Raw genomic sequence first — 11048 nt, forward strand, 5'->3', positions numbered from 1 at the left:
CCGCCAGGTCTCCCGAAAGGGCGGGCGTGACGCTCCCACGCCCCGCCCCCGCGTGTTCTCCCTATTCTTGGAAAAGAGCAGCGCCGTTCCCTCCTCTCCCCCCCCCTCAGGAATCACGCCCAGTTGTTTACCCTCTTCTCGGCCGCGAGGCCCGCCCAAAGCCAACGAACCCGGCGTGGAAACAGCCTTCCGATTGGTTGCGCCGGCAGAGGCATTTTAATGAGAACGGCCAATGAGGAGCGCGGAGCGTTCGTTCCCTAGCCGGTCACGTGACTGCCTCTCGGCGGTTGGAGATGTGGGGGGGTGCGTTGACATTTTGACCTTCGTTTCCTTAAACGTGTAAACAAGGGCACTAAATTGGGGGGGGAGTGACGCGGCGTGGGGCTGGGGGGGCACGCCCACTTCGCAGGCCTCCGGCAAGCCCCCCTCCTCTCCTCCTGAGGGACCCCACCCCTTTGACCGGGGTATCGCTCGGTACTTTGAGGAGGGGAGGATGAAGGCCAAGGCGGGTTTGCTTCACTCGCCAACCGTCGGCCCGAGGGGGCGGGGCTTAGTTCGTGGCCCCGCCCCAGAGGGTGGTGCGGGGTTGGTAAATAGGGGCCGCACGTGCAGGGTCGCTCGTCAGACGGCTGCAAACAGCTGGGGAAACTTGCGCGCGCTCTTGGCTTTTAGTTTGCGCAGCGCCCGCCTAACTTCGGGATCCCAGTAAACAGCAGCGCCGCCATGAAAGCCGCACGGATCGCCTTACGGAGCGCGGCTCCGTTGGCCGCCACGACTACAGGCGGAGGAGCAGGAGGAGGTCGGGCTACTCGTGAGGTGGAGCATTTTGCTCGATACTCTCCGTCGCCCCTTTCCATTAAGCAGTTTATGGATTTCGGTGAGAGCCAAGGGCGAGCTTTACTTTGAAACTTTTTAAATATTTATTTTATCATTTATGAAGGCCGGTCTGTCGCTTTTTCCTGTGCTCCCGGAGTGGTTTGCGCCCGGTCTGGACATGTGGCGGAATTGAGGTGGTGGAATGGGATGTACCGACTCAAATTGTAGAGGGGGAAGATCGAATGGTAATGCAAAAAACAAAGCAAAAACTCTTTCTCCCTTTATGTAGGGAAACTTGTAGCGGTGGCATTTATTGCTTTGCGGTGTGAAATGGTCCAGTTCGTCCCACTGCCTCATTGTACTACATGTGCAGATTAGACGTTCATCATCTCAAATGATGCAAGAGAAGATCCCAGTGGCGTGTGTGTAGGGAGGGCTGGGAGCATTCTGAAACTGGGCTAAAGGAGGTTTGGAGGCGGTGGGAGGGAATGGGGGGGTGTCTATGTGGCCCTTGGGTGAGGGATGCTTGTTCCAAACTTCTGGAGTTTTCAAAAGTTTTACGCATCCCCAGGAGGAGAATATGGAGAAAGAACACTCTGGTTTGGAGAGATAATGGGAGCCTTGTAAAACCTAACCAGATCGTATTCCAGTATAATTTTTTTTTGGGGGGGGAAGTAATAATTGGTGAGGGGTGTGATAGTCTCAAGTCAGGGACAGAAAGTTCCTTGATTAAATATTTGTGCAGCTTTTTGCCTGAAAACTGGTTCCCACTGTCACTTACCAAACAGCGAAAACTTAAATGGAACCCCAACGTTCTTGAAGAGGTGATCTTTTGGTAAAATTAGTGTCCAGGCATGGGGGGAAGGGAGCCTGGCTGCTTTCTCTTTTCGCTCTGGCCTCACAGTGGTAGTTGGTAATAGGCAGAATCCCAGCTAAAGCTGGACCAAAGCACCATAGGAGAGTAGCTGATTTTTCCTCTTTTTGCTCTGATCCATTTGTTACTCACATCCATCCTTGGTGTGCCCTGGTAGTCTAACTAAAAAGTTCCATGTAGTGTTCAGCCTTGTCTTTTTCTAGCACGTAGAGAAGCTGTAAGTAAAAGAAATGATCAGTTGCTTTATAATATACTGTTATATCTCTATATACAGGTGTGATTTACAAGCAATTAAAAAGCAAAAAAAGTTCACACCTATTGCATGAGCACATCCTTTTTTATGTGAGACCTTTTTGGCACACACCCCTTCCAAATGTGTTCCGCTTTAGAATTGTCTTGTGTTTTTAAGGGTAGAGAGAATACATTGTCTTTTTGTTACAGCTGTCATAGCATATACACTTGTTTGGTGCATAGAAACAAGCCATTAAGGGCAACTTCAACCTGTTGAGCATAGAGAATGTTTTCACAATTGGAGCTCATCTAATATGGCTTTGTTATGCAACATGTTTTTTATTACTAGACAGCATGTAGGAAACTTAGAGGAGACAGTTTTAGTTCATGGATATTCCTGGTTTGTTTTGCATTTGAGCAGTCAACGGAAGTAAAGGAACAAAATAATTCTGGATTATTTTCATAGTGCTCTTTTTCCCATGCAGTGTAGCTGTTGTTAAAGTTCTTTGCAGTGAAGCATTTGGAGACTTAAGCAAAGATGTCTGGAGTCCCTCCCTATCTTTGTTCCTGAAGTCAGATCAACTTTTTATTTTTTTAGAAAGCTCTCCAAAGAACCAATGTAACTTTTTGAAATCTTTAGAGTAACTCGTCCCATTTACTGTGGTTGCTTACCATATTCTTATATTACAGTTGATAGGAAAAGCTCTAAAATATTTCAGACCCCAAGGGCTTATAAAATATAAGATATTTCTCTGACTATGGTAACTTGCAAATTAATTTTCAGCAGTACTCAGTTTATCATTTAATCCTTACTATGGTAATATTCAAGGGTAGTCTTGTTAATATTTTATTATTGACAGCACTATATTTTAGCCGTCGCTATATTGACCCTTTTGTTAATAAAGGCCTACTGCTAATTAAGTAAATTTTCAGCTGGTAGAAATCTTGGGGTATGGGTGGACTGTAAGCTAAATATGAGCAACTAGTGTGATGCAGCAGCAAAAAATGCTAATTTAGATCTTTGGGTGTGTCAACTAAGGCAGAACATCCAAATCACAAGGTGTCATAGTCCTGCTGTAAACACCACATTGGTCAGGCTGCACCTGACCAATGCAGTTCTGGGGAGCCTCACTTCAAAAAGGATGGGGACAGAATGGAGCGGGTGCAGAGAAGAGCAGAGAGGATAGTCAGGGGCCTGGAGACTGAGTCCTATGAGGAAAGGCTTTGAGGGACTTGGGAATGTTCCGTCTGGACAAGAGGAGGTTGAGGGGGGACAGGATTGCTCTTTTTAAGTATCTGAAGGGCTGTCACTTAAAGGAGGGCAGGGAGCTGTTCCTATTAGCAGCAGAGGATAAGACTCTCAATAATGGCTTTAAATTACCAGCAGAAAGCTACTGTCTAGATATTAGGGGGTGGGGTTTACAGTAAGTGTAGTTCAGCAGTGGAATCAGCTGCCTAGGGAGACGGTGAGCTGCCCCTTACCGGCAAACTTCAAGCAGCAGTTTGATGCTTGTCAGGGATGCCTCAGGGTGATCCTGCATTGAGCAGGGAGTTGGACTAGATGCCCTGTATGGCCCCTTCTAACTCTGTGATTCCAAATATCAATTCTGTGTTATAAGTTTCAGATATCCAGCATCTAACATATGGTTGATTTGCTGTTAATAGAATAACGTAGAGTGCTATAAGAAAACCTGAAAGTGCAGTGGCTTGATGTTATTTTAAGTTGGCAATATAAGCTGTTAGTGATACCAAATCTGTGTGATACTAGCACTGGGGAACAGCTGGTTTTTGTATGCAAGTATCAATTTTCTAAACATTCCTGTCATTTTAACTTGTAAATAAGCCAGAGGTTTTTTAAGCTACATACTCTTCATGCTGATTATAAAACTTAAAGTAGATCACACACAAGCAATTTAGGTTCATTTTTAACATCTTTAAAGGAAGGGAATGTGTATTGCAGTTTGGAATTTTCTGAATTACTACTAAAAATCATATGTTTTTACTGCTGGTACTGTGATAACGTGCACTAGAGTTCCTTTCTATAAGATCTCATCAGTAATACCGTAGTATGCAGCAAGCAAATTCAAGCTTTAAAAGCATGATAGGTAGACTTGAGGGCTTCTGTGATTATTTTGTATTGATCGTTAACAGTTGTGCAGGAATTTTTTTCTTTTTAATTACTAGTCATTGTATTAATATCTGAATTACTTTTAGGATATAAAGGTGGTATATCAAGATTAAATTACTAGCGTATCTCTGTTGAAAACATCCTAAAGGAGACTACTTTGTTTTGTAGGGTCAACTAATGCATGTGAAAGAACCTCTTTTTCCTTTTTGCGCCATGAACTTCCTGTGCGGCTAGCAAATATTCTGAAAGAAATTGACCTCCTCCCTAGTCCATTGCTGAGCACTCCTTCAGTCCAGTTGGTAAAAAGCTGGTAAGTTTCAAAACTTCTGCAAAACAGTTTCTTTTTTTAGAAAGAGTACATCATCTATTGTATTTTAAGCTTAAAGGAAAGCAAACTTTATTATACAATGGGAGTGTGGCCTTGAACAATAGCACATGATGTTCAGATTGTGGGGCGCGATTGTATTAGATGACACCATTAGGTGCGTCAAGATAAAGAAACCCAGACTGCGATCCCCTCTCTGCGCAGATTGAGATCCATTGTTCTATCCCTTTGACGTGTGGTATGCTATCACCCCAAATGATACCACACACATTCTCTCTGCAGCTTTCTCAGAACCTCAGTTACGCAAGTAAATGTAGCATGGATTCAGTCTTGGCACCCAAAATCCCAGGTGGAGTAGTGCTTCTAACTTCAATGCTTTCAGCTAGGAATTTGAAATATTTTCCTAATATAACATGCCACAGTAGTCTGTTTGGTCAGTTATCTTCTGTTGGAGATCGTGCTAGGTTAAAATGTTAAGACTTTTTCAAGAACCTTATCTGTGCAAGAAGCTTCTCTTGCCCCATGCTGATAACCTGTTTTGCTTGTACTCTTAATAGGTATGTTCAAAGTCTGATGGAGCTAGTTGAGTTCCGTGAGAAAAAACCAGATGACCACAAAGTTCTATCGGAGTAAGTTGCTGTCTTTTATTCTCTCATTATCTTGCTCCGTTCAAACTATCGGTCAACTGTTAAGTCAAGTCGCTCTAGAAACTTCAATTTTATTCAGTTACGGACACAGAGATTGTTAATTTTATGTAGTAATGAGATAGCTTACAAGATCTGAGCAAGGCTGTCAAAGAGAGGACGTTTTGGAGGACTTTCATTCATAGGGTCGCCATGAGTCGGAAGCGACATGACGGCACTTAACTCACACACACACACACACACAATAGTATATCTGTAATGACACCTAATGTTGTAAAAGTGACACATTGAAATAAAACAAGTCGACAATAAATTAGAACCGTCAAGACAACATTAGGATGCTTCATTTGCCTTGACAGAATGAATAGCAAAGGGAAATAAGCAATCTTCCCTCAGTTTTATGGTAGTTCTGTTGAGGTTCCTTGTAAAAGGAAGAGCAGTAGGAATTCCAGTTTGTTAATTTAGGAATAATGTGACTGTGTAGCTTGTTCTTGTGCAGCCTGTTTTTGCTTCCGTTTATAGTTAAATGGTTGTTTCTATATAATTGTAAGCCAATCTTGCCATTTTTGCTTTCCTGGCTTTTTTATGTAGGCACATCTGAAGTTGTGCCTGTTCTTTTCCTTTAAGATTTATAGATGCTATCATCAAAGTCCGAAACCGGCACCATGATGTTGTACCTAAAATGGCCCAAGGCGTTCTGGAATACAGAGACTCTTCCAAAATGGACCCTTTCACCAGTCAAAACATTCAGTACTTCTTGGATAGGTTTTACATGAACCGTATATCTATCCGAATGTTAATAAACCAGCACAGTAAGTTGAGATTTCATACAAATATATATACCTTTAATAAAATATTATGATGGTTTGAAATCATAGCACAATACCACACAGAGTATCAGCACAAACTACATATAGTTTGAAATTGTGGTGTGCTTTGTTCTGCATTCTGAGACTTTGCCCTGCAAAAACATTTTTTTAAAAAACTTCGTCATTTAGTGCAGAAAATATTTGATCAATAAATGTATGCAGGCAAGAAAAAATAAAACAAACCACTTTGGTGTTTGGTGTTTTTCAGGGAGGTAGTGGTAGAGCATCTCCTTGTCATTTGGCATTCAGAAGGTCCCAGGTTCAATCCCCAACATCTTTAGTTTAAAGGATTATGTCATAGGTGATGTGAAAGACCTCTGCCTAAAACTCTGGAGAGCCACTGCCAGTTTTGAGTAGACAATACTTAGCATCATGGACCAGTGGTCTAATGTGGTATAAGGCAGCTTCATGTGGCCTTGGTATGCTGTAGTAAGCACTATAAGGAGTCCTGAGTTGAAATTCTTGCCCTGCCTTGAACAAGACCTTGTGTTAGTCTAACCTTCTATACAGGATTGTTGTGAAAAATAAAATCAGATGTATCCCCACCCTGAGTGTCTTGAAAAGAGGAACAGATACAAATCGGATAAAATGTTGAAGCAGAAAGTTACATGTTGGGTAGGTCTAGTAAATTACATGGAATTATTTGAAATATCTATCTTTCTTTTCCACAGCACTTATTTTTGATAACAGTAACAGTCTGGGCAACCCAAAGCATATTGGATGCATTGACCCTTGCTGTGATGTTGTGGATCTAGTGCACGGTATGTAGTATATTGAGGATGGACCTTCCTTTTTAAACTTCATGTAGGTTAACCTGCAGACAATATGAATATTTCTTAGTTGCTAAAGGTAATGTCATTATTTTAGTCCTGCTAGATGTCTTCCTAATCTTATACAAAATAGTAGTTCTGATGCAGTTATTAAAAGAAGCTGTGCACCTTTGAGCCAATGTGTGTCCGAAAAATGTAACAGCTGAAAGTCTCAGCAGCAAGAGTATTCTGTTCTTACATTTAAATACTAGATAACATGGGTTGGAAGTAATCTAATGTCTAGGTAATATGCAGTTTTAAATAAGAGTTCTTTTAATACTTTCCTTTTAATTGAATTTCAGACGCTTTCCAGAGTGCCCAAATGCTTTGCGACCAGTATTACTTTGCTTCACCGGACTTGAAGCTTACTCAAGTGAATGGTGAGATTTTTTCCAATCCCAGCTATATTAGGATAGCCATGGAAATCTTGCCTCTAAGACCCTTTTACTCTCTTTATAACTATAGCCCTCACTCCTACCATGGTGCATTTCTGTATGCATCACATGGAACCAGCAAGCTTGCAACTTCTCCACCCCACAAAGATAATGCTAAATTTCTATAATAGTATCCATTCACCTATGCAGCCCCTAATAAGATATGATCTCGACATGGGATTATAAAATAGCTGGCTGTTTTTATATAAAAAGCACACAAATTATAATGACTGTGATCTCCTCAATGAAAAGAGTGCTATGAATACTTTGTGCACTGCATCATCTTGCGACTTACAGCGTGATGGTGGAAAGTGCCGTCAAGTCACAGCTGGCTTATAGCAGCCCTGTAGGGTTTTCAAGACAAGAGACATTCAGAGGTGTTTTCCCATTGCCTGCCTCCATGTGGGCTGAGAGAACTTTGAGAGAACTGTGACTGGCCCAATGTAACACAGCAGGCTTCATGTGGAGGAGTGGGGAATAGCATCTGGTTCTCCAGATCAGAGTCCACCACTCTTAACCACTACAGCACACTGGCTTTCTTACAGTATTAGCTCTCTAAAAACGGCTATGGACAATGAAAACCATTTGCACTTGGATAATAAAGCCAGAGGGCTGATCAATTGCTTGTGTTTTTTCTGCAGGAAAAGTAGCTGGGAAGCCTCTTCACATAGTATATGTACCTTCCCATCTCTTCCACATGCTGTTTGAACTCTTCAAGGTTTGTATTTATGGTTGCGAAGAATTTATCTTCAGTACCCTTGTTTTAAGCATGCACTTAATCAGGAGTCAATTGAAGGGAGCTCTAGTGATTTTTTCTCTTCATTTAAAGTATAGTTCTGGTAATGGCAAAATAGATTAAGAGGACCCAAAAATGGAAGCTCACCGGCAATAGCCACCATTCAACTTGTTTTCTGTGCAACAGAGCTTTTCTCCAGGCTAATAGGATGATAGCACAGTGAAGTGTAACATATGGTAATGAAGTATAGAGTGAGGTTTCCCTGAAATGATGCTAAATTGCTAAGGACTTCTGCCTTAGTGGGAGGAGCACAATTTAATGATGCTGGGGGCCCATTCCATCTTTTAAATTCAAAGCACAAAATTTAAACTTTTAAATTGTATAAGTTGCTCAAAGTCTTCTGATTCTTTGTTTCTCATAGAATGCCATGAGGGCAACAGTTGAACATCAGGAAAACAAACCTTCTCTTGATCCAATTGAGGTGACTGTTGTCCTTGGAAAAGAAGACCTGTCAATTAAGGTAACTGGCTTTTATTGCCACTACTGTAGCAGGCTAGGAACATGATTTAACAGTTTTAATAGTGTCACTATTAATAAACAGGAGTCTTGTGTCACCTTAGATCCCTGTGTATTGTGGCCACAACCGAATAGCGTTGCTAACCCTCTAGAACCATTGCTGTTAAAGTGCAATTAACTTAAACTGGATTGCTGGAATAACTATGTTCTGGATTTCAGCCAATGATGAATAATAGAAAAGCCTTTTGGAGATTACAGCTGTTTGCAGCTACATATTGTTCTGTACAAAACATGCCTTCAGTTAGCAACTTTTGTACAGCAAGAGCTGTTGGAAACAAATACAGTTGTTAGTAGTGCTACTGATAACTTCAGATTTATACTTCTAGCTGTCATTAATGGCTGACTTTGTTCTTCAATAGATATCTGATAGAGGTGGTGGTGTTCCAGTGAGAAAAATAGAAAGCCTCTTCAGCTACACATATTCTACAGCTCCGAAGCCCGTTATGGACAACAACAATTCCACTCCTTTCGTAAGATATGAAGTTCTTCGTCGTCCTGTGTAAAGCGGGGGTGGGGGCACTTTATCCAATATTTGTCCCTCTACCTATTGACCCAAAAGATGCTTCCAGGTGAAAAAGTTTGTGATACCAAACTAAATTGGCAGGCTGGATAACCTTAAATGCCTTCAGTGATTGTGCTTGTCCCCTACACATCGTTTGATTGCCCAAAGAGACTAAGGTTTAGTTCTGAGCAGAGTAAGCCTGTGTTTGGGCTCTCTTCCAAACACAGCTGCAGGTTGTGTTTTATGTGACTTGTTCATACCAAAAATAAAACTAGGGAAAAGTCTAGCCTAGAACCAAGTTCCTTGCAATCTAATTTTCTGGGGGGAGGAATTGTGTACAGAAGAATGCTTAGTTATTAGCCACTGCCATCACTCTTAAAAGGCCTAGACACATGTTTCTCACTTTGAGAACTAGACCTAGCAGTGGGCCAGCATATAGCAGGCAAGAGTGTCACCCGCTCCTTGTGCTTTCCCAAACTTCCTGTTGAGCACTGGTAGTGAGAAGAAATAGATGTGTAGGAGCAGCCCTAAAACTAAAATAGATGTGTAGGAGCAGCCTCTCGAGATCATTCTAGAAGGGTGTCATTATGTTTAGAGCTGGTGAAGGAATGGGATAAACTAATAAAACAGTGTTGAAATTATGAATAAGTAATCTTCTCTACCACGCTAATCCTTGCCCTTTGGACTTTGTAACAGTAAGATAGCTGACTGTATTCAACACAATCCAGAATGAAGCAAACTGTTGTTCCACTTAATGAGAGACCTCATTTTCTTTCTAGGCTGGCTTTGGTTATGGTCTACCAATTTCTCGTCTGTATGCTAAATACTTCCAAGGAAACCTCAATCTGTGTTCCATCTCTGGTTATGGAACAGATGCTCTGATCTACTTAAAGGTAAATTGTTACATATTCTGCTCCACCCCAATATATTTTTCTGTCTTCTCATTTGAGTTCAGTTTGCTTCGACAGCACCATTAGCATTGCATTTTTGAATGATTGTAAATTAATGATATGGGAGAAACCAAATTTCCTCTTCACAAATGTGGCTACTTTCAAATAAAAAATGTTTAAGCCTATTTTTCATAGTTTACCTTATATTATAGAAAATGAGCCCCATTCCAGTATTATCAGCTAACTTTAAAATGGTCAGAAATGTTGTCAAGGTATGATGCACCAAACATCCAAGGTTGACCTGTGTTTTCAAACCTTTTCAGTCAAGTTTAGTTGCTAAATAACTGAACCAAAATGAAGATTGTTCAGTTACTCTTGCAGTAGACAATTCCTAACTGTTAATTTCCTGTTCCTTTCTAGGCCCTTTCCACAGAGTCTGTAGAGAAACTCCCTGTCTTCAATAAGTCTGCTTGTAAACATTACCAAATAGCTGTAGAAGCAGACGACTGGTGTGTTCCAAGTAAAGAGCCGAGAAACCTGTCAAGACAGAGCGCCGCTGCGTGAGATCAGCATGTGCTTAGGGCATGCTGCAGAAAACACAGAACACGAAAGGGGATCAAGCTAATGTTGGAGTCCAGGACAAATCAAACAAAGCTTTGGACCGCTCCTGCCCTACACTAGGACTTAAGCCAGAGACAAGAAATTACCATGCGGGGCAGGAGATGTCAACATGTGTACTGTAGATTGTGCATGTACTAGATTTGTAGTACTGTATAGATGATGACGACTCATGTGTCAGGAAAAGCAAAAGGCATAGGAATGTGTATGCCTAGTTCCATAGCTATTTGGAAATGAATTTATGAAAGCAACTGTAAAGTAACACTCCAAAGTAGAACGAGTTGCGTTAAGACTTCACAAGTTCAAAAACTATATATAATGGTTGAACTCCAGCACAGAGTATTAACTTTTTCCTTGGTCTTAGTAGCTACTGCCAGTTTGTGGCTTGGGGGTGTGCACACACATACATACTTCAGTGTATATACTTGACATTCTGTCAACTGTTGGAAGGGCTGTGACGAACTACTGAAGGGAAGCCAACACATGTTATCTTCATGGGAAATTGAGACAGTAACATAGTGCCTTTTTTTTTGTCCCATAAGCCATATGGTAAACAATACTTGAATTTTTAACTCACAGAATAACTATACTTGTGT

The 11048-nt window shown here is 41.4% G+C and overlaps 1 protein-coding gene across 1 annotated transcript; it reads left to right on the top strand.

Moving 5' to 3' along the window:
• Window positions 1-714: 714 nt before the first annotated feature.
• On the top strand, window positions 715-10421 carry PDK4 (pyruvate dehydrogenase kinase 4). The gene is made up of 11 exons (XM_056857319.1): window positions 715-877; window positions 4218-4359; window positions 4932-5003; window positions 5646-5830; window positions 6559-6648; window positions 6999-7076; window positions 7772-7848; window positions 8288-8386; window positions 8802-8912; window positions 9724-9837; window positions 10255-10421. The coding sequence occupies exons 1-11, from the start codon at window positions 724-726 to the stop codon at window positions 10396-10398; spliced, it is 1266 nt and encodes a 421-aa protein (XP_056713297.1). The 5' UTR covers window positions 715-723; the 3' UTR covers window positions 10399-10421.
• The last annotated feature ends 627 nt before the right edge of the window (window positions 10422-11048 follow it).

This window comes from Euleptes europaea, chromosome 11 (assembly GCF_029931775.1).
Source record: "Euleptes europaea isolate rEulEur1 chromosome 11, rEulEur1.hap1, whole genome shotgun sequence".
NCBI lineage: Eukaryota > Metazoa > Chordata > Lepidosauria > Squamata > Sphaerodactylidae > Euleptes > Euleptes europaea.

Bases quoted from the DNA above. Each gene is read 5' to 3' on its own strand.
- PDK4 (XM_056857319.1), top strand. From the start codon at position 724: ATGAAAGCCGCACGGATCGCCTTACGGAGCGCGGCTCCGTTGGCCGCC. The intron at 5,831-6,558 runs GTAAGTTGAGAT...TCTTTTCCACAG, and splicing joins AATGTTAATAAACCAGCACA to CACTTATTTTTGATAACAGT. The intron at 6,649-6,998 runs GTATGTAGTATA...ATTGAATTTCAG, and splicing joins TGTTGTGGATCTAGTGCACG to ACGCTTTCCAGAGTGCCCAA.